Source organism: Meleagris gallopavo, chromosome 2 (genome assembly GCF_905368555.1).
Source record: "Meleagris gallopavo chromosome 2, MGAL_WU_HG_1.1, whole genome shotgun sequence".
In the NCBI taxonomy this organism is placed as follows: domain Eukaryota; kingdom Metazoa; phylum Chordata; class Aves; order Galliformes; family Phasianidae; genus Meleagris; species Meleagris gallopavo.
The window spans coordinates 23,298,433-23,322,338 of record NC_139405.1 but is presented as its reverse complement, the minus strand read 5'-3'; the positions used below and the strand labels follow the sequence as shown (position 1 = coordinate 23,322,338).

The 23,906-nt window shown below is 41.1% G+C and overlaps 1 protein-coding gene and 1 long non-coding RNA gene across 3 annotated transcripts; one reads left to right on the top strand and one right to left on the bottom strand.

The window, feature by feature from the left end:
• Nucleotides 1–6,931: 6,931 nt before the first annotated feature.
• On the top strand, nt 6,932–22,381 carry KCNG3 (potassium voltage-gated channel modifier subfamily G member 3). Of its 2 annotated transcripts, none has more exons than XM_085219340.1 (2): nt 6,932–8,171; nt 16,596–22,381. In XM_085219340.1, exons 1-2 carry the CDS (start codon nt 7,516–7,518, stop codon nt 17,239–17,241), a joined length of 1,302 nt encoding a protein of 433 aa, XP_085075466.1. In that variant the 5' UTR covers nt 6,932–7,515; the 3' UTR covers nt 17,242–22,381. The 2 variants fall into 2 exon arrangements, with proteins under 2 accessions (XP_085075466.1, XP_085075467.1); XM_085219341.1 differs by having other exon boundaries at nt 7,463–8,138.
• LOC146544904 (uncharacterized) lies at nt 10,502–16,625 on the bottom strand. Its single transcript, XR_014881996.1, has 3 exons — nt 16,269–16,625; nt 15,371–15,450; nt 10,502–13,761 (listed from the first exon to the last, which is right to left on the bottom strand). It is a non-coding gene; the product is annotated as an uncharacterized LOC146544904 (long non-coding RNA).
• Nucleotides 22,382–23,906: the final 1,525 nt, after the last annotated feature.

Sequence of the window (23,906 nt, the reverse complement as noted above, 5' to 3'; positions counted from 1 at the left end):
TCCCCAGGCACAGCCCTGAAGGCACCACATCTCTGAAAGGGCATCTGCAGCCCCTCGGTTTTCTGCAGGCTGAGCAGGGAACTCCTCCGGTTACACAGAGGCACAAAAGAGGAAGAACTCATCCCTTCTTGAGTAGGACAATCACAAAAGGATTCCCTGCTTTTGTACTTCTTTCTTTAAAACAGACAAACAAAACAATAAAACATTTTCCTTCTCAATTCTTTTTCTCTCTGGGAGAAGGAATAATTTTTGCTAGCGGAAAAAAAAAAAAAAAGAAAAAAGAAAAGCATTTTGAATTACTGAATTAGACAGATCTCAGAACTAAAGGTACAACTGCAGGAGGAAAGAATTCAAACAAACAAGGCACTGCAAATGTGAGATGTATGTTCCCAGTGCAAAGTCTGTTTGGCAGCACAAATGTTTAAACAGATGAAATTTCTAAAAAAGAGAAAAGAAATAAAAGTCGCATTTAAACCTGATGGGGAAAATAAAACATACTGATGATGTGATCAAAATATTCTTAGGAAAATTAAGGCAGAAAAATGATCTTAAGGTCATGTGTTGCAGCCTTGAGCATGAATCCACAACAAAAAAATAATAATAATTAAAAGGAGTCCAAATCCCCACAAAGGAAGCTCATCTAGCTTCTGAAACACACCATGGGAATACTGCAGTTCCTGGGCAGAGAGATCTGCCACATAAACTTGTTCCTGCAATTTCCCACCTTTCAGAACCAGAGCAATATTGCATTCACTCAAGTGCAACACCGTGCAGAATGTCTCATTACATGGTGTGGAGCTTTTCAAAAGGACATGTACAAATTTCTTTCTATTACATTTCTGAGAATGTTTGTGCAACCCTTCCTCCCTCTGCCCTACTCCCCCCCATCCCTCCAAAAAACCACCATAAACTCCTGGCTACCAAAGGAAGACCTCATTTAGAATCTGAAGCAAGTGCTTTGTTTCATTCCAGCTCTTGCAATTGAAAGGCACGTAAACCTGCCTGGCACCTAACACACAAAAACCGAATTGTACTGAATGTTTACCAAAGATCTTTATCAGAGTAAATTTGCATAGCTCTGCAGGCTGCAGTAACAATCTGTTTCTTGGACATTATTTCTAAGCCAGGCAAGATTTGTTTTGTTATTGAGACTAGAAAATTTTGTCCTGGTGCCATGTCCAGGCTGGAGTCAGCCCTACGCTGATGGCAAAGTTGAGGCCCAAGTCCCCCCAACCTCAGCTGTTAGAGTTCGTCCCAGCAGGGCTGGGCTATTCAAACTACAAATTAGGGGCTATTCAAACTACAAATGCTGCAGCTCTCTGTGCTGCAGCGACGTTGGCAGAAGAGTCAGAGCAGCACTGGCCACTGCAGCAGCATGAGTGACACACTTGTGCTTTGCATGACACAACCACTTCTGAGAGCACACCCCCCACAGTGGCGAAGGAACATGTGTCCTCCAGCTGCAGTTTCATTATGGACTTGGCATGCACTGTAGAGGAATATCACGGTCTACTCTCTTCTCTTAATTCCACTCCTCCAAACACAGGGGGAGAGGAGGGAGTCCACCTTCCTTTTCCGTCTTTAGTGGGAAAAGAAAAAGTAATGAACACGTTACAACTTTCCAAGAAGCGACCTCAGTGAGTCTAAAGCATGGGGACAGGCCTGCCTGCATGTAGGTGGGGTCGGCAGCTGCCAGTAGAGAAACAGAAGTGTGTTGAAAGAGGCAAAAATGTGCTTAAAAAAAAATAATTCATGAAATCAGTAATTGCACACAGAATGAAACTACAGTAACTTAATCTGGAGGAGAACGTTGCATAAAAATTGTACACAAATGAATATTTCTGCAGTGCAAAAAGAAAAAAAAACAAAACATGTTTTCTCATGTAGTCGGTTTAATCACAAAAGCATTTCAGCTGTTCTGATCACTTTTTAGACAGAGAGAGCTAACAGTCTACTGTATAGTCCTGATGGATTTTGCTGCAAGTATTCATACCTGATCCAGAACATCTGTTGCTATATCCTGAAGTCACTCTTGACAGAAGTCATGAAGAATAGCCTACCACCACAAAAGGGTAGATGTTGCACCAGTGGTGAGGTGATGGGTTGATGGCTGGACTAGATGATCTTAGAGGCCCTTTTAAACCTTAATGATTCCATGATTCTATGAACGGAGAGGAAAACTGAAATTCTTTCTGGCTACAAGGGACATTTCTAGCTGTACAATGGAGATGATGGGATGATCACTTCCAGGGCATGACTGAGGAAGGAATCATTTGATATATGGGGTGAGAAGTCAGTACTTCTAGAAGCAGATGCTAACTCATGTCTGGAGTGCAGCAGTGAACACAGGGAAGATCCATGTAATTTACTTGGATGTTGAGAAAGATAACATCAGCACTTGGGGAGGACTGTAAACAATTTCTTACAAGCATCTGGGGATAACACAGATGTCCAATATATTAAAGGTAAGCCAGATGAGTTGCAGAAAATACTGAGGGATCATTAGGTTCTATCTGCACAGCAATAAGAGGCAAACTTCCATTCAACATCCTATGGGCAAACTCAGGCCAGAGAAGCTTTACTGGCTTCTCTTTAGCTATGATGGAGCTATGCTCCAGTTGTTCCTGAAGGTCTTACAATACAAAGGCTTTAACACCTCATTGCACTGCAGAATCGGGTCTGCCAATGTCCTGAGGAGGGATATGAACACACCAAATCCTCCAGCACTGCCACAGCCTCAGGAAAGGAGGATTTTTATGAGGTCAGGTCTCCTTACTGAGAAGCAAAGGGATCTCTTTATGTACAGAACAAAAGACGCTGCTGTTTTATTAACTTTAACTGGATAAGTATTTGACTTCAGTTTTAGTATGTTAGGAACGTGAGCATCTCCTTTAGGTTTAAAATAGTTACACAAACATTCTTCAATGTATGCAAACATGACAATTTTTATAACCTGTAGTCAACAAGACTTCCTGGAATTTCTGGAAGAACATGAAGGATTAGACAAAAAGACGAACTGTTCTTTTTCCAAATAAAAATCTGCACACGATTTGTTGAAGTGATTTCATTAAATATCCTCAAGTGTAACAGTAACAGGGTTTCTAAGTCGCATCTCCTTCCCCTACGAGCTTTAGTACTCGAAAAGGGAAATTATACTATTTCTCACTAAGGAACAAAACATGTTACCCAGTATTTTCAGAAACCTCTCTTTGGAATATTTTTTCACAAAGCTGGTAGAACTGTACTTACGGGGCACTAACTCCCTGTATTTGAGTCTCTCCTGTCTAGCCCTTGATGCTAATCACCTGCCAATGAATGAGCAGGCAGGCTCAGTCCTGTGCTGCCTCTGCTGGCCATGCAGGAGCTCTCTGCACTCTCTCCAGCCCTGGAATTCAGAGTCCCAGTAACCTTTTATGTTAGCTAATGCAAAAAAAAGTAAGATATCAACAAAATAAAACTTCACATTCATTGGGACCAGTTTTCTCCCTCTTCTCGGAGGGAGGAGATTCCCCCTGAACACAGCTTCCCTATGTCCCAGCATTTCTCTCCATCTCTGCAGAGTTTCCCTTCCTCTTGGTAAGCATTTTGCAATGGATCTCAGTAGTGTGAAAATGTATTCCTGTGTTCTTCTCTCCTCTGAAAATATGCTCTTGCCTTTGAATTCCCCATTAGCAAGTCTCCTCCTAATCACCTTCCTCAGGCAGGCAATGTCCTCCTGTTTGTGCTTGGTATCTTCCTGTCTATGGTTCTTTGTAACAAGTTGGATGAGCCAGCTAGCAGCCATCTCCAATCAAGAGGGCTTCATAGGACCCACTGATCATTGAACTGTAATGAACTTCAATCATTAGCCCGGGATCATGTTCAAGAATCTTTGCCAAACTTCATCTCAACATGGAGGTAAAAGACAACAGGGAATGCAGTTGTACCTCATACCACAAAAGCTCAGTCTGACCCATACTGAGCTCCTGGTATAAAATCCATTTATTCACGGCCAAATTTCCCAAATTGTTAGCATGTTTCATGCAATAAGTTAGTCTAATTCTAAATGTCAACCACAGATTGTATTCTGTGCACATGTATATATATGTGAGTACCCAGCTCTCTCCTAAATGTCATTCAGCCACTTTTAGAAACATTCATATTCAAAATTATTCAGATTTTTATAAGTGCCTCAGTGACAAGGGAACTGGTGCTCTCATGTCAGGTGCCATTGACAATCCCAACTGCATCTGTCATTGGACTTTGGTTTGCAGTCCTACATGGCAATAGGCTCTCTTCTCATAGGTTTTCCAGGTAGCCCACAAACCATACTGAAGCAGTGGGACTCTGGTGCGGAGACGCCAGATTTAAAAAATGGTTCTAGCAGAAATTGTTTTTCCCCCAAGATCTAAACTAAAGATAACTGCAAACCACAGCCCATCTGTGCACACCGAACCTTCTGAAGCACTTGTTCTATTCTTTCTTTATTGCCTCTTCAAGTAATTAAGATAAATTTTGTCAAAGCAGTTCCTTTAATACTGAAAAACAGTTTTCCTCTTCTAATTTTACATATACACGCTGCATGCTACCTAAGCAGGAAAATCTTTAGTTCTGTATGTACAAATCCATCATTAGAGGATCCTGCTGCACAGCTGAATCTCCTGGTGCAGCGGTCATAAAACAACCAAGGATCCTGAGGGAAGACACCAGAAGCCAATGCTGCCTTCACTAACAGCATTCAGTAGCTCCCTCGACTGAAGCACAATCTGACCTGGAGTTATGAGAGAAGCCTGTCAGCAAAACACGCCGATTCACTTACAATAATAGACTGAAGTAAAGAACCTCTGTTTTTAAGAGCAAACACAGTGCTGCACTCAAAACACAGAGGCCAGAAAGATTTGGAAATGGCAGAAAATATTTCAAGTTCATTAAACACCCTTAGGAGGCAATAGCACAGAGCAAGCCAGGAAAATAAATGTTGATACACAAAAAACTATTTTTACATAATGACTATTAATTGTGAAGTTCCTCCTGGGCAACAAACGATACAACTGTAACACCAGGAAAAGTGCAGTTGCTTTGATACAACAGCCAGTGTGTATTTCCATAGCATTTTAAAACAAGAGCCTTGCAGAGAAAAGAGCCCCCAACCACCTGGAGAGCTGAACTCAATCACTCCCTGGGAGAGGGCTTCACTGCACTTCAGGTTTTTAGCCAGCTCAGTCCCACCAGAGATCCACTTTAAGCTCTCCAACCACAGCCTTTAGAAGTGTCCTCTTCTGCTTATATTTGCACTTATATTTTGTGCTTATATGTTTCTGTTTATGGTCACACTCAGTTTCTTTAAGTGCTCTGTCACTTTCAGGATCTCCATCCTGTTCTTCAAATTTCTTCACTCATGAAATGAAACAACAAAAGGTTTTTCTGCTCACTGAAACTTCCAGGAAAATAAGACACACACTGAACTGACACTTGTAACGCCCGAGTAATTCCCATGAAAACATCCGAACTTCCATGAGTTGACCAATAAAGCTGCCATTCCATTTCTACAGCAGTGCAACCAGCTGCAGAGGGCCACAAATCAGAACACTTTCTGGGAAATCACAACTCCTGACTGAAATCCGAGTGTTTGCTTCCAGCAATTTGCTGTTCCTGGCGATGGAGCTTGTGGCTTACAGCTACCGACACCAGCTAGCTATAACAAATCACTATTGAAAGGTGGTAACTGTAACTAAAGTAACTGAAGTGCAACATGCCTGACCACAGAGAGGGAAGAAAATGGCAACCGACATTGCTGTCGTCAGGTTAGTTTTGCTTACCAGCGTTGATCCAAAGGACAAAACCACTGCACTCAGAAAAATTGAAAAACTCACACAGAAACCTGTATTGCTTCACCCGCTGGGTCACTTTCGAGCTACAACGTGACTGCAGCACTCCCAGCATGTTACCTGCTGTGCCACAGGGCCACACAGTGCGCGGAGCTCCATCTGCCTCAGATTGATCTCCTGAAGGTGCACTGCTGCGCTGCCACACGGGGCTCTGCCTGCTCTGCTCTCCTCCTCCGCAAACTCACAGCGAAGTAGCGGGTGGTGAGGTGTGCAGAGCAGGAGGCACAGCACAGTATTACACTGGAGGCACCCGGATAATGCCTTATTGCCGACACAGCTCCGGACAGATTTTGCTATTCTCTCTCTTTTCTTTTCTTTAACCAAATATTCTAATAATTGTTTCGGAAAGAATGAAGGCAGAAGCCTACATGTCAAAATAAATAAATAAATAAACAAACAAACAAATAAATAAAGAAGTGCATAGATTTAGAGGAGCTTTTGCTGCTTATAAACTTAAAGAGCAGACAAAGCACACGAACCAGCGGCAGTTGTTGGAAGCAAACACTTTTCCAGCCGTATGAAAAACAAAAGCCCAAAAGAGAGCAGAACGACGTTGATGTGGAGCTGACGCGCTCACCTTCCCAGCCGGCGTGGGGTGGTTCCCCGCTCCTCCCGGCGCTCTCGGGCAGAACAGCGACGCGCGGGGACCTCTAGCGGCCGAGCGGGGTCGGGCGGGGCGCTGGGACACAGCCGGCTTCATCGCCTCCTCCTTTCAGTCACAGCCACCGCTACAGAACGGCTCGGCCGTCCATTTCTTTTCACACGTGTGCAAACCTCGGCTGTGAAAGTAACGTGGCGGCGGCAACAACAACCGTAAAGACAAACACATGTACCGAGCGACACAGAACGGGGACGGTGAGAGCCGTTCGGACCCGGGGGTGCTCCCGAAGCCTCGCCACGGGTTGCGCCGGGCTGGGAGAGGCGCGGCCGGGAGAGCCGCGGTAGAACGACAGGGAAACGAACGGACAGAGAGAGGGTGGTGGGAAGGGACTCCCCGCGCGTGATGCGAACCCGTGAGCTCGGAGCGCTGGGGAACTGCCAGCTGCTGGCGGGGTGATGTTGCCGTGCTGGAACAGGAACGCGGGCACGAGGACTGAAGGCGCTGATTGACACTTCGAACTACTCGCGGCGTCCGCGCAGCAAGAGAGAGAGAAGAGAGAAAGAGGAGCGCTGCAGCCGCCTTCTCCAGCTGTGCAGGAGAGGAGGGCTGAAGGAGCCCAGCGACGGAGCCGAGCAGCCGCCGTCCGCGGTGTGCGAGCAGCTCTCGAATCCCAACTCTCAGCTTTTTCGGGGTAAAACACCCCAAACTTCTCCTGCGCTTGGGCAGACGCTCGCGGGGCCGAGGCGAGGGCTGGGGCTCCGCGCGGCACGGGGGAGGCGCGTCCCCTCCCCTCCCACCCCGCCTCCCGCCCGCCCGGCACCGCCACCGGAGCGGTGCGGAGCGGAGCGGAGCTCCCGGCCCCGCGGCCGCACCCGCGAGCGGAGCCAGAGCCCTCCGCCTTCCTTCCTCTTCCTCCTCCTTCTTCTCCTCCTCCCCCCGGCCCGTCGCCGAGCGCTGCGAGCGGAGCCAGGGCCGGGGCAGCCGCTGCCCCCCGCCGCTGCTCGCCGCCCTGCCCTACCCGCCCCCCTCCTCCGTCCCGCCCAAGCCATGAACTTTGGCCGCGGCCCCGCCGTGGTATTGAACGTCGGGGGCACCCGGTACTCGTTCTCCCGGGAGGTGCTGAAGGATTTCCCGCTGCGGCGGGTGAGCCGCCTGCACGGCTGCCTGTCGGAGCAGGACGTGCTGGAGGTGTGCGACGACTACGACCGGGAGCGGAACGAGTACTTCTTCGACCGTCACTCGGAGGCCTTCGGCTTCATCATGCTCTACGTGCGGCACGGGCACCTCCGCTTCGTGCCGCACATGTGTGAGCTCTCCTTTTATAACGAGCTCATCTACTGGGGGCTGGAGGGCTCCCACCTCGACTATTGCTGCCAGCGCCGCCTCGACGACCGCATGTCCGAGACGTGCACCTATTACTCGGCCGAGGAGCCGCCGGGGGAGTCCAGCGCCGGTCCGAAGGGCAAAGCCCGGCGGGCGGCGGCGGCCGAAGGAGGGAAGTGGCTGGAGAGGATGCGGCGGACTTTCGAGGAGCCCACGTCTTCGCTGGCAGCCCAGGTGCTGGCCACCGTCTCCATCCTCTTCGTCATCGTGTCCATGGTGGTGCTGTGCGCCAGCACCCTGCCCGAGTGGCGGGCGCCGGAGAACCGCAGCGTGGAGGAGCAGAGCAGGTACACAGCAGAGTCAGTCAGGGAGCCCTCAGGGTAGGAGGATCCTTTATTTTCCCGCTGTCCCGTGTGTCCCGTCCCGTCTGTCCTGCCGCTCGTCCTCGTTCTCTGTAGCTGCAGCCTCGGCGGGGAAAGCCCAAGTGCCGGAACGGGAGCCGGGGGCTGGGGAGAGGGCGCTGCCCCGACGGCCCGAGCGGCTCCGCGTTCCGCTGCCGGGGGATCCGCCGGTACGGGCACAGCGCTGCTCCGCTCTCTGCGCAGCGTCTCGGAGCTGCCGCGCCCTCCATCGTAGAAGCCGCGGGGCTCCTAACCCACAGAGAGAGGTTCGCACGCTCGGGAAATCGCGTTAGACTGTACTGTCTATTTAGGGAATCGAAGCTTGAAAAAACGCAGGTCCCTTCTCTTTGGGGAAAACACTTCGGGTGTTCACACAGGTCCTTCTGCTGGAGCAGACCCGGTGTGACGGATCTGACCTGGTTAATTCTGGCATGTGGGAGCAGCCTCACCCCGTCCCCTTTTGCCACTCAGCATCTCTGAGCGGACCGATCGGGCTGAGCACGGAGCTCCTGAAATGCTTCATCCCGTACCCCGCTGGGCGAATGTAGCAGATGTTTACATTTCCTATAGACACAACACGTGTAAACACACTACACATTGTGAAACAGTTGCAGAAATGAGAGCACGAGTTTTAGGCTCAGCTCCGAGTCCTCCAAGCTAGAACAACCCCTTTGTTTTTCCTCTTTGTGACCTCAGCTCGGGGTTACAGCCATGTAACTGCTGACTTCAGTATCACCACTCTCCATCTTCTGCTCTCCTAGGGAACAGAATGAGCGCTGCTCCACTAAGAGTTCTCTCATAAATAAGCCTCAGACAACACGGATTAAAGTAAACGCTTCTTGTATTTCCCACATCTCTTCGTTTAAAACCAATAGAATATTCAACAAAAAGTGTTCAGCTTCCACTCTGCTCAAGGGGCCCCACAGTGAAACTGCAGCCCCGTCATTATGAAATTACCATCTTTTACCATAGAGTTAATTGGAATGTGATATATCACATTCAGCTAAATTAATTCCTTGGAAAGTATTTTCCTAGTTTCCATTAACTTAATGGAAAGTGTACCTGTATTTCTGTCTGTAGCCGAGCCAAAGCATTAATTGTACGAACAACAAGAAAGCAGCTACAGAGTGAGAAGCTCTTGGTTCCTGCCCAGATGCAGCTATGTCAGAAGCTGCTTTTACACGTTCTTCCAGTTAGGAAGCCTTACATAACCTCTGCAGACTTACTTCAAATGGGGGATGCTCTGCATGGCCTCTGTGTAAGGCAGCACATTGTGTAGATATCCCCAATAGATATGGGAAAATACATGCAACAGCAACATAGAATCAACGTGATCAAAGATACAGCACTTCGGCCATATCTTTGATCGCGTCTTTATGATGTGGACATTAACGATTTTCCACTTACTGAGAGTTTAATGTGCAGACGGACAAGGCATATGACCTAATTTTTTATTTCATAGTACCTTCATCTTCAAGAACATGTATAGAAACACATAGTTTTTCTCCTCCGATTGATTGTATATGCGCAACAAGCGTTGGGGTCCTAAATACTCATGAGATTTTCTGTATAGCTAAGCACCTGCCAGTGTAGGGAAGGCTGCTTTTAAAATGGAAAGCGCTGCCAACAATAGGGTAAGTTTCCTTAGAACCAGCTGTAGTAGTGTTCGGATTGGCAATCACAACGGTAAAAGTTGCTGTGAACCATTTCGAACCTTCTTGAAAAAGTCCGTTGCACACAAACAGGCTGGTTCATTTCATGTGTGTCTTAGCCCATGTGCTATCTCTATATGTCAGTCAATACCAATTTAATGTGAACACACTGACAACAGGCACAAATGTGTTCCTGCCTGTCCACAGCTTGTCACCTCCTGAGGTGGCCTTGTCCCCTTAGAGAGCCACTCCTTTCCTTGTTCTGCCTGCTGCATAATGACTAAAATGCCTGCGATGTCTAGAGAAAAGGAGTGAGCTACCATCGCTTTTGAGCAATCCAGTTAAGTTGCATCTATAGACACTTGCCAGAGGATTTGACTTAATATATCTCGTTTTCATCTGACTTCATGTCATTTACATTTCCTTAGGTTTCCAAAACCTGAGCAGCTTACCTGAAAGTCTGACTTTAGGAATTGCACAGCAGTGCATGGAGTGATGTACTCTGGCAGTGCCGCCTGCCAGTGAGAATGCTCGTAGAAACTTGCCACTGGCTTCCAAGCCATCCAAAAGTTTGAAGTGAAATTCTGTCTTTTGTTTATTAAGTAAGGTATCTTACTGAAATGAAGAAATTCTACGTAATATATAATATGCAATAATGTTTATTGCCAAGAGAAATTGTGACATTATTGCTATATGGAGGTGGGTTTTGACATATAGCACTGTAGTTACCAGTACAAAGACTTTACATTATCCTTAAAAACACATTTCAAAAACTTTTAGAAATAAAAATTGAATGAGCTTATCTAGAACTCACCAGAAAGGAGATTTTGGATAGAACTGACTATTCAAATCAGTATCAGTCAGTGCTTAGAGCAGATGAGCATTACCTCAGGAAATTCAGTGACCCTAAAATCTTGCTGATAATTTCAGTCTTTCATAGGTTTACCAATAAAAAAAACACACAAACAAAACAAAACAACTACAACAAAAACCTGTCCTTTTCTCAATGTTATGTTACTTATGGCTTGGAAAGGTGCCACACAAGTCATTTCTGTGGCTAAACTGAGGTAACCACCCACAGAACCGCTTAGGGCAGCTGTAGTGGAAACAGCTCAGTCAGGGTCCATATCTGGACATTGTTTCTAAGGGCAAGGTAGTAACTAATTCCGTAATGTACAAAATCAGCCTCTTTAATGATGTTTGCAGTAAGGTTTACTACTGCTGCCAATTAATACCAGCTGTGTTTATATCTTTTTTTTTTTCCCCCCTATTATACAAACACCTCTTCACCAGAAGAGGAATTGAGTCCACCAAATTTTTCCCATATCCTTCTCAGAGACTCTTATGTTGTTATGACTTTTCACTATGATAGGACTGTCAAAAGGTGAACAGTGTACATCTGTTTTTGGTCCACACAATAACACCCTTTAGCGGGCTACAGAGAACTCCAAGGCTTTTAAAAGAGAGAGGGATGAAGAATCTGATCTCTGAATTTCACAGATCTCAGAGACAATACAATTCCCTCATTTGAAAAAGGATTGCCTTCCTCAGGTCTACGTTTAGGATGAGGGATGAGCTATTAACATTTTCTCACATTCTATGATTTCTCTCTCTTCCCTAACTTGGCAAGTTTCACTTACCAGAACTAAAGATTTGCATCAGATCTGCACAGTTTAGGAGCAGACAGGAGGGACACATGTCTCCCTTCTGTTGCTTCTGGCAATTTCAAGTCATCTTTGCTCTCTTCTGAACTATGCCAACAGTTGCATACTGAGAGTTTCTGATCACAGACCCATCCATAAAGTGACCAGAAGCATCATCTTCTGGAGGGAATTTAAGCCTGTGACAGGAAGTAATTTGAAGCTGCTTGACTTAGAGCCAGTGCAGTTCTACCTACTATTTTTCTAAAACTAAATATGAGTAGCTAGGTAGCATAAAAAGAGACTGTTGCCTCTTTTCCACTTATGATTAAATTGACATTGAAATAATCTCTCAGTTGTCACACGTATATGATTGCTGTGTTGTTATGCAAAAGAATTTAAACAGCATTTCTCAACAGATGCCAGTCAGCTTTTTTTTTTTTTTTCTGTCTGCAAAACATCAGCTTAAAAAGTTGCATTTGAATTTTAGAGGCACAAAAATCATTATTATTTCAGAACACCCAAACGTTCATGTTCAACAACTGTTCATAAACATAAGAAATTCTTTCTTGGAGAAAATCTAACCATATTTTTGCCTAAGTTCTAAAAGCAGGCTGAAGGTAATGAACGGAACTCCAGATTTAGTTTAAAAACCCAGATGTGGATTCCTCTTGTGAATTTAAGAGATTTTTGAAAAATTGAGATAACGCAAAGAATGGACATGCATCACTCCCTGGCCACAGTGGAACCTGAACAATCTCACCAAGGCTGGGTGCTAATCCCATGTTCCAAGAATTTGACAAAGATGCTGAGGACCCCAGGGCTGGAATGTTCCTATCCACATGTAGCCTGGAAGCTGGGAAGCACTTTCCCCTTCTCCAGGCAGTGCTGGTCATTACACCTCCCCACAAGAGGCAGGCACTAACCAACATTAAATGCATTGAGAGATAGTGCTACCAGAGCAGGGACAGAAGGGGAAAATGCCTGCAAAACTGGGTGTTCTATGGTCCTTGCTCTGCACTTTGTAGGTAGGCAGAAATCCTGTTGATTTCAAAAGAATTAAAAAAGGCTTTTTGCTGAAATGATGATGAGCCTTCCTGAGCAGGAGTTTGATCTTTCTGGCTTGGATTTTCTTCAGTTGACATGGAAATAGGATTTAGCAACAATTTAACACATCAGTGCTGACAGCCCGTCATAGACTGTCTTTAACTGTTTCATGTTTTCCTCGTGTCTTGTTGATGTCTATGTTCTACTTAGAAGCTCAATCAGTAACAGTGCTACAAATTAATATTTTGGGGAGATTTCAACTGAATCACAAGGGAATATTAAAAGTATACAAACTGGCACATTGGGTCAAGGCGTAACAGCAAGCTCAAACACTTTATGATGTTGTTATACTACAAAAAATTAAATCATATTGCAAAACTACTCTTGTTAGTGATTGAAAAATATTTTGCAAGCACTTTAATTTAGTGCACATAAAACTGTCTATTCCAAAAGGAAGTTATCAGATGGAACAGAAAATTAAACACTGACTGGATTACAGAGGAAGTGAGGCTCAGAAAAGCTTCACTGTCAGTTTATGGCCAAAAGACTCATTAAGTACCAAGAGGCAATTTCTTGAAAAACAAGCAAACAAACAAACAAAATCTCATCCTCTTTTATGCAACTTAGGTCTGAGCCAATGAACAGTAAGTTTGAGCAGAAATAACCTATAACTAATTCAAAATTAGAACTTCATATTCTCTTTGGTTATTCAGATTTTGTGGGGAATCATCAAATAAATACTTCATGAGCCTGTTTTTAATTTCCTGTCTCCTTTTTGGATATCAACTATTTTAAAATTGAATGGATAAAACAAACAAACACTTAACAAGAATAGGTATTACATTTTATCAAATAAAGCTCACAATTTAATTATACACTTAGATACAGATGCTAAAGCAGCTTATTATTTCAGGAACAGTCCATCATGTGAACATGCAGCAATATTTTAAAAATTGGTTACAGTTTGGTAACATTAGTGAATTTCAGTTGGCCTTAGCTTGATACTAAATTCTTTTAAGGGTTTTAATTTTCTTATTAGGTATTATTTATCCATTAACAAGGATATAACTTAGTTATAAAGATAAGTCACTATAAGGAAGAGGGAGATGATCTGAAAGTGGAAACATAGTATGTAGTGCTCTGGGTCTCATAACAGGTCAGAGGCTTCTAGTTGTGCTTACCAAATCACTTACTCACTCAGGTGATTTTATTATGATGGTCGAAATCCATCTACAAATGGGAAAAAATAAAAAGTGAGAAGAGAGGAGGAACAACACATTTCACTTGTGTCTAAGTAGTAAGAAAATACCCTTCTTTGTGAACTCCCAAGCCAGTATGTGTTGTAATTGATGAGAAAAATGATTAATTATATATATATATATATGGAGAAATGGAAGTGCAATATATTGTCAAGCAGATGTAATGCATCTCCATTATTTTGATCTTGCTTTGTCATTTTACATCATTGATGTTCCTTAGCTCTCTTGTAGTCCACAATAAAAGATTCTCCAGTCATTCCTAAAGCAGTATAACTGACTTACAGTATCTCATGCTCAGGACCATTGGAGTAGAAAAGTGGATTAATCACATTTCATCTAACATGGATTTTTACTTGCACAAGTATTTCCCAAAGTTATACCAGAACACTGAATCAGTTGTGATTTATAAAGATAACTTCTACTGAATCACAATGATTAGGACCTAGCTTCTTCAAGACTTGACTCACACATAACCTGCCAATTGGGATACAATCAAGGAATTACACCACCATTGTTTTAGGGGCATCAGAAGGAAATACCAAATATAGCAATTTTTAATGGTAAAATTAAAAATGGCTTTTTCACTTGAATGCTCAATGTCATAGGTCACAGGTAGAATTATTATCAGAGAAATCTCATAAGGAATGGAACAAAATTTGTTGACATTATCGAATACTCCTAGCTGCAAATTTATTTCCAGCCACATTTCTTCTTGTAATAGTTACAGGAAGACTCAGCCAACTTAGGAGCACTTTCAGCCTTCATTGGTTTGTTCATTACCATAGCCTTGCTGTTTGGCTCATTTTACTGAAGAAAGTTTTATGTATTTTCTACTCATGTATGTAAAAATGACTGAAGTGAATTTACCCAATAGCATTTTTTTCTTGATTTTTCAATGTGACAATAATTCACATTCATATAATAACTTTCATATGTTCTGTACAAGACTTGTTTAGAAAGCATTATGATCTGAACTTTCTTTTTAAAACCAAATTGGGATCTGACCTAGTTACTATTCACTATTATTATTCACAAGAACACTAGTGTCTTCAAAGGCTCAGTCTTTAAGAGAACACATAATTCTTAAGGGAAAGCTATTTTTGAAATTTGTGAGTCCTTACATCAGAGGTTGCTAACGTGAACAAGTAACTTATAAGCCCTTTATTAAGAAAGGGCCCTTGCTTACAGGGCTTTCACTGGTATTTGTGAAACACAAATAAGATCGTAACAAGGTCAGTGGCTGAAATCATAGCATACATTATGAGTATACATCAACTGACTATCACTATTGCCTTCACTTTTTAGTATATAACTGAAGTGAATAAAGGAATAAAACAAAGTTAAAACAAAACTTTAGTGTATGAAGCTTTTATGAAAGTTGTTTTCTAGTCTGTTAACATAATTACAGCAGTTATAGAAGAATCTGTCTCTCTAGCAGCCCACTGTCTTAACAACGTCAACAGATTTCAGAAACAGTAAATACGTATGTATATGTAAATGTGTTAAGGAAACAAAACTTTATGCTTTAAGTGACAGATGAATTATTACTTACAAATCATTATTGTTCCTATAGACAGTACCTTATTAGAAAACCTGCAGTAAAAAAAAGTTGCATCTAGTATTTTCAGGTCTCCACTCTAAGGTCACTTAGGTGTCAGATCTGTTGGTAGAGATGGTACTGGTGAGTGGCTTTTTCTTTGCACAAAAAGTTAGTGAAAGCAAAGGAAAGAGGGAAATACTAATTCCCATTCCATCCAATATTAAGCAAGTGACAACAGTTTGAATTCCTAAAGAAAAGGGTTATTTTGAGATGTGATATTCAATAGAATGTGCACAACCGTTATCAAATAATTGCAAAGAAAATTTATCTTCTGTTTCTACCTTAAAGTGTTTCAACTTGAAAATGTTCTCAAGTCTCACATGCTCATGCAGGACTTTAAAGCACTCAAGAGAGTACTGAAATCACCCTCCAGGACAGCAGTGCTTTCTTTTATCAAGGGAGATATTCGTATTTGAGAAGACAATCCTGTCTATCATTTTGCTCCCTGACATTTTGCTATGGCACAGTTTAGAGGGACTTACATTTAAAGAAAATATAAAATTCAGTAATGCTAAGCATAATGGTAAATAAAGGCACACTAGATTATTACTTTAGTACTATGTTTATCCCACGGCAAAGAATAAAACACTATCTGTATTCAGTGGCAATACTATGAAATCTTGAATATAGTTCTAGATAAGCCCCTGTTTGGGATGCAAATAAGACTGGTTTCAGCTGGTTCTTAAAGAGCCAATTTGCATGAATTATCTGATGCAATAGCTGATTTCCACCTACTCCATCTTCACTTTCATTCTAGTTTAGCAATCTGGATCAACACATTGCCAGTTCACTGATCCACAGCCCTTGGCATTCCTAAATGGATCAAGCCTCGCAGATTTAAAACAAAACTAAGAAGTATTTTAGATTACGTTACACACAGGCATTGGTGGTACACCATTTTCTCTAGGGTCCCAGATTTTGTAGGCATATTTCTCCAGTATTAGGGCAGGCATATACAATCCACAGAAAATGATCAGTGAATGAGGTCTTAACACAGATCAGTTTAAACTCCTCATTAGATCCTAAGGTTATTTGCTGAAATCTGGTGCTTCATGCTCAGATTAAAAACAGTGTGGCTTTCTGTTTGTCATTTGTGAAGGTCTGAATGTCAATTTGGTAATGTCTGTGAAAAAAAAAAAAAACATCAAACCTCCACTAACGCCCTTTCACAGAACATAAATGCTGTACTTTCTTTTTTTTGACAGGATAATTGAAGCTATCTGCATAGGCTGGTTCACTGCAGAGTGCATTGTGAGGTTCATCGTTTCAAAGAACAAGTGTGAGTTTGTCAGAAGACCTCTCAACATTATTGATTTACTGGCAATTACTCCTTACTACATCTCTGTTCTCATGACAGTTTTTACAGGGGAAAATTCGCAGCTCCAGAGGGCTGGAGTCACCTTGAGGGTCTTAAGAATGATGAGGATTTTTTGGGTGATTAAACTGGCTCGTCATTTCATTGGCCTTCAAACACTTGGTCTGACTCTGAAGCGTTGTTACAGAGAGATGGTGATGCTCCTTGTCTTTATCTGTGTTGCTATGGCAATTTTCAGTGCACTTTCCCAGCTGCTTGAAAATGGGCTGGACTTGGGAACTAAGAATAAGGATTATGCCAGCATCCCTGCTGCTTGTTGGTGGGTGATCATCTCTATGACCACAGTTGGTTATGGTGACATGTGTCCCATCACAGTACCGGGAAGGATTCTTGGAGGAATCTGCGTGGTTAGTGGCATCGTTTTACTAGCCTTGCCAATCACTTTCATTTATCATAGCTTTGTGCAGTGTTACCATGAGCTCAAGTTCCGATCTGCTAGGTATGGTAGAAGCCTCTCTGCTGAATTCTTAAATTGACCCAACTTGAATTCTGTTGTAGTTACTTGCTAAGCTTTGTCTTAGAAGAGAATGGTGGGAAGTCCCTTCATGTTTCCTCCTTGACTGAACAGTCCTATGGAACAACATTCTCGCCCGCCTGGAGAAAGCCCGTCACCATTCAGACAGGAAAGATGGCTACCTACCTTGGGCACCTTGCAAGGAGAGAGAGTGATGTTTTCAAATTTGAGAGAACAAAATGACAAAACAGGATTCAGAAGTCCTCAACCAGACCAGCTTGGTCTTCAGTTTGCCTGTCCACACAAAAGCAGAACAAATAAATGGGCTTAACACCGAGGTCCATCATTCCCATAATTACATCTTATATCATTCAGAGCAATGTGTAGCAGAAGTACATGCAGCTCTGAACGTTGCAGCAAAGACCTCCCTAACCACAGTTACTTTCTTCTCTGGAATCAAACCTTTAATAGAAGTGTTGTACTTTATGAAGATCAACATAAAAATACTGGCATTGATAAATGTATTTTGAAGTAGCTTAGTGAGAGAGCTACCCAGATTTTATGTACGCTCAGTTCAACTCCATCCACCTGAAATTACATATTCATAAGCATTGGTTTTTTTTCCACTTAATTAATTAACATCTATATCAGAGTGAAAGCTCTTAAGACAAATTATAAAATTCCATCACTTTAAACAATCTGGAGAAAGCATGGAAAACAAAAGTAGCTGCTCCCTGTCAAATGAGACTCTCCATCATCTTTAAATTACACAGTCCTCAACAAAGGATAAACTTCATGGAAGTTCTAAAAGCAACTGCCCAAAAGATATCAAAGAAAGTGAAATATAGAACTGCAAGTTGCACTTGGCAAAAGGGTATATTCTCCAGTGTAACTACAAATTAAAATGAATCAAGTTAGGTTCTGAAATGCTGTTCACTACATTTCTTGTGTAGTACTGCTAAATAGCCTTGTACTGTATAATTCTGAAAAGCTGCTATGTAGAACTGTGCAGTTACATATGAAAACACGTTTAGGTACAGCTTTACAAATTTGGGTACCAATAAACATCAGTGAGGAACCTCATTACTAACCTCAAAGTTCAGAGTCGTCAGCATAGTTGAATTTGGTGTGCTTGCCTTAAAATAATGCATTTAATATTACTGCGCTGTAGAAGCATCTTTTGTATATGTATTTGTTAACAGCTTTAGAAATAAAATGAGTACCACCTAGAAAACACGGTTTTGGAACTGCTTGCTCAGAAAGAAATATGACATTGCCAAGTGACTGGTATGTTGAAGGCTCTACTCTGAAAGAACACTTGAGACTTGAACAATTTATTAGCATTTTATGTGGTTTTAGTCTTAAGTAGTCTTAAGAAATACACTGAAAAATAAAATGTTTCTGAAGACCTGAAAAGAATTTTAGCAGCTTTCTCAAAGACAAGCTTGACTTTTCCTTCAGCAGTTTTTAAAGAACGCATTATTGAGTAACATTACAAACATACCTCCATTTCTTGCCACCGACACATTCCGGTGAGCAGATGATCAGCTGTAAACTTCCCTATTCTGCTATACTTATGCCTTTTGTATCAGAATTATGTAGTTCAGGAATGTGCTCTTGCAACCATAGAGAGGTGAACATCAGTTAAGCAAAAAATTCTTAGGTGAGATTCACAGCTGATGTTAGCTAGGCAAGCAGTGACTTCAGAGACACTCAGATGTCTTACTTCGGTGAAGATGCTGGCTCTGTATTCCTGCATGTGTACCTATATATATCCTGCATATATTATATATTATAGTCAGTTGCAATATTTTCTCCTCTTTACAAAAAAATTCCTCCTTGATAGAACTGAAATTTCAACCTTACATCGAAACACAGCTGTTTGAAGAAAATGATATTTTCATCTTCTGATGAAAAGTTTATTTTGATAGTATAAAAATAATCCAAATTTCAAGGAGAAAACTTCTATTTTTTTTTTTTCAAACTTCTCTCCAAATTTTTTCCTTTAAAAATGGAAAAACAAAAACAAACAAAGACCAATACCCAGTTAAGATCTTCTACCTACAAATTTTCATGTTATTTCTCAAGTATTAACCCTGGGAAAAATACCAATGAACGCCCTTAAAAATGACTTTGTCTTTTGTTCACTGACCAAATCAATACTCTGAGGTAGAACCCTCCTCCCACAAAACAACTCATCATCAGGATGACAATTGTTTGAAATCAGTATAAATGGAAATGCACTTTAAAGTATGTTGCAATCTTGATTCCAAGAGAAAATAAAACACATTTCAATATTACTCAATACTACCATAAATCTAATTTTTAGATGCCTGTACAAAGGAAAAAATATACATACAAATTAACACACATATTAACTATATCAATTTGAATCTCAATTTGCATCTTGAATCATTTTGTACAAGCAATTAAGTACAGGAAATTTTCAAAGATGAATAGATCCAGGTTATATCTGGTACACAAACAAAATGTTTGATCCTTTATGAATTGTTTTCCAGCTAATGAATTTGTTCCCCAGTATAAAAAGATTAGCTACAGAAAATAATTGTGTAAAGGAATAAGCCTGTGGAAATTATATACTTTTTTTAAAGTTTACGTTCAATTTTTGTATGGCAAAATGTGGACTAAATGACCTTATGTATTTTTAATTCAGCTATAATAAAATATTATTTTGAAACTGCTCTCTTTATAAGACAACTAAGAAGAGATACTGTTGGGTTGGTTCTTCTGTCATAGGGTTGGTGTTTGTTTTTTTTTTTCCCCCCTGTTGTTTTATGATTAACAGCATGTAGACTTGGTTTCCCTAGAAACCAGGTTGAAGTAACATGATCTCAATAGTAACCTTAAAAGAGAATCTTATTCTAAGCAATTAGGGTTCTTGATTTTTAGCAGTATATGTTATACCATTCTCTTTGGACAAGTGTTTTTCTTACTTTTTTGTTTAGTGAAACTGTAAAGAAAATGAATTATATTTGTGGTCAAAAATAAGAACATATTTGATCAGGTGAAACTTTTACTGAAAGTGTACTTGAGATCGTTTTTTATGCAGCCATTGGGTACAGTGCTTTCTTTTAAAATACAGCATATCAAAACCAGATGTGGACAAACTGGCTCATTTCTAGTATTTGTCAGTTTTAATCCAATACAATAAAAATGTTTAATGGTTGGTACCTCTTTGATCATTAGAAACATTTGCAATTGAAACAGATTAGAGAAAATTATTAAACATTAGAGAATTATTAAAAATAATAAAAGTGAAGATAAATGAAGACAACTTACAATTGTGACCCAGCCTTTCTGTTCACCTGATGTTAAACCAATGCCAATGAATTCTGAAATACCATTATCCATCTCGAAGACAGCAAAGCTTAATCATACCTTAGAGTAGGATCAAACTTCAGATTTGATCCTTAAGACTCACCTGCTGGGTCTGCAGACCTTCAGGGTACTCAGTGCCACTTAAACATTTGATAATTACTGAAATCACTGTTATTGAAAGGTGCCCACACTACATCTATCTTCCTTCTAGAGTTCCTCACGGAGCACCATCCTCAAAAATTGCAAAGAATGAGAAACAGTTTTCTTTGATGTAAGTCTGTGAAATAATATTTCTTTTATGGACTCCTGTAAAAAACAAACAAGCAAAAAAACCCCAATTGATTTAGTCAACTGGAGATTTTACAGTTTTATTATCATAGGGATCAGCCACTTAAATGCATGGAATTCACTCTTACTGCACAGTGATTGATGCTGGTGTACACAGCAGCAAGTTTGAAGATAAAAAATCCCATACGCCTTTCTTGATACCTATGTATTTAAAGCAAAAGGTACTTGGTTTTTGTATTGTCTATGACATTTTGTCCCTGTGAAGGAATCAGTCTCCAACTTCTTTAGTGTTCAACTTTGCTGTTTCAGAAAGAAACTCATGTCCTTATGTGTTCAAACCACTTGTCTGTTCCCCTCTCGGTAATGATAAGAAAACCTTACAAGCCTCAAGAGCCTGCCAGCAGTAGCAATATATACACACAGCAGACACTGAATTCCATACTCAAAGCAATGAGTCTCCCATAAGCTAGCAAAATGAACAAGGTCTGCTCTGCTCTGAACATTCTTCCTCATAAGAGATTCAGGATAAAACAACCAATTAGAATTTTGGTCTCTTGAGGTACCTTCATGTTTTTAATATTATCCTTTCCAGTGTGCTTACAAGATGTTTGCCAGAAAAGAACCTTAGCTCTGCAAAGAAAAATAAAATAAGATAAAAATAATGACTTGTTTTGACAAAATTCTTCAGAAAACATTTTCTGTTATTTGTTTGTGAAAGAAAACATACACATTAGTATATAGGACACCAGTTCTTGCTATAGAAAACAGATTTCTGTTTATAGTAAGGAGACTTCCTTAAGCGAGAAAGGTCCTCTGGCCTTGCTAGAGCTACAGCAGTTTACATTAGCTGAAAACATGTCCCAGCAGATGTGGAAGAAACAACAAAATATCACTTTTATAGTGGAAAACTAATATGATCTATGGCCTCTGAAGTGCAACATAAAGTAGGGGTATCTTTTACAGATGATGTAATAGGATAAGCATCAAGAAGGCTGCACTGGGAGCAAGCACAACTGATAATATGGTTGACAAGAAACTTTAAGAGCCACAGAAGATGAATAAAATAAGTATTTACTCAAATTAATAAAATATAAATGTTTGCAACTAAATCCCAGACTCCTTTATTCTTTACAAACTCAAATGTTTATAATTTCATAGAACATTTATATATTGTTTGCTTCTCTGTCAAGAAAAATGTATGCTATCATTTGGAAATGTAACGGATATGTTTTCTTGATGTGAATACAGAATTAGATGCCTAAATTCACAAAATAAAATTTACCAATTTTGTGAAATATTTTGTGGGTAATGGGTCAAGACAAACATGTTTAACTGTATAAAATGTTTTATTTTAACAAATTCTGTGGCTATTCATATTGGTACCATGGCAAAAACTTACTTTCTTTGGCTTTTGAGAAGCTTGTCATTTAGAATCTTGAAGCCTTACTTAACAGAAAATCTGTATATTTAATCCACAAGCTACTGTGAGACAATAAACAAACAATAGAAAGGATTATTCTTTTCAACAAAAGCAACTGAATATCATTATAACAATATCTGGACAGAGATCACTGACAAATGGTGTACTTCAGGGCTCAGTACTGAAACCGATGTTCTTTAGTATCTTCATCAATGTGGGACTGAGTTCACTCTCAGCAAGTTTGTGGATAACACCAAGCTGTGCGGTGTAGTCAGTGCAACCAGCGACAGGATGCCATACAGAAACCTAGACTTAAGGCTTAAGCAGTGGGCACAGGAGAACTTCATGAGGTTCAACATATCCAAGCACAAGGTCTTGCATCTGGGTTGAGGGAACCTCCACGATCAGTACAAGCTGGCAGATGAAAGGGTTGAGCATAGCCCTACCAAAAAGAATTTCGGGGTACTGGTGGATGGCAAGCTGGACATGAGCCAGCAATGTGCCCTCACACTGCTAGCTCCTGGGCTGCATCAAAAGAAGCCAGAAGAGCAAGGGAGGTGATCCTGCCCCTTGGTCTCTGATCGTGAGACCTCATCTGCAGTACTGCATCCAGATGTGGAGTCCTCAGTTCAAGAGAGACATGGACCTGTTGGAGTGCGTCCAGAGAAGGGCCACAGAAATGATTGAAGGGATGGAACACGTCTCCTATGAAACAGGCTGAGAGAGCTGGTGCTGTTCAACCTGAAAGCGACCTTTCAGTATCTAAAGGGGGGCTATAAGAAAGAAGGTGCTAGGCTCTTTAGCAGGGAGTGCTATGATAGAACAAAGAAAATAGTTTCAAACAAAAAGAGGGGAGATTTAGATTGGATATAAGAAAAAATGTATTTTATGATAAAGGGTAATGAAGTGCTGGAACAGGTTGCCCAGAGAGGTGGTGGATGTCCTGTTCTTGGAGACTTTCAAGGTTAAGCTGGACAGGGCTCTGAGCAACCTCACTGAGCTGTAGGTGTCCCTGTTCATTGCAGGGAAATTGGACTAGATGACCTTTAAAGGTCCCTTCCAATTCAAACAGTTCCATGTTGATGATAATTATGGGCAACAGAACTACTGGGGAAAAAAAAACAAAAACAAAACAAACAAAAAAAACACAGAAAAGAAAAAGCAATTGTGTTGTACATTTGTTATTCCAGAAGAACAATCTAGAACAATTGATCAAATCTGGCTTCAGGTTCACTGAAATATATTCATAGTTCTGGAGCTACAAAGCAACAAGAAGGTCCCCTAGTGCAATGCTTGCATTGCTGTGGCTCATGATAGGAGCTAAAGGGATGAAGTAAGAAGAGTAGAGATGCACTTTGGTGATTCATTAAGTGCAGCCACTTCAAGTGTACTTCCAAAAATGAATACAACTAATGTTCTTCAGAAAAAAAGTTTGAATATTTTAAGAGATCTCTGAATTATCAACTACTCTGGCATCAGCCCACTGCATTATTATGAAAATGAACAGACTTTCATTTAGAACTCATGAGCATTTTTACTTCTCACTTATTTATCAGTTTTCTAAGTTTTTACATAAAATAAATAATATGAGCATGCTCTGCAAACATTTTGTTAAAAGAACTTCTGAAATATTTTGGAAG

What these genes read in the sequence shown, in the direction of transcription:
- KCNG3 (XM_085219340.1), top strand. Translation starts at nt 7,516, where the DNA reads ATGAACTTTGGCCGCGGCCCCGCCGTGGTATTGAACGTCGGGGGCACC. An exon ending in TCAGTCAGGGAGCCCTCAGG is followed by an intron (nt 8,172 to 16,595) that starts GTAGGAGGATCC and finishes TTTTTTTGACAG; the next exon opens with GATAATTGAAGCTATCTGCA.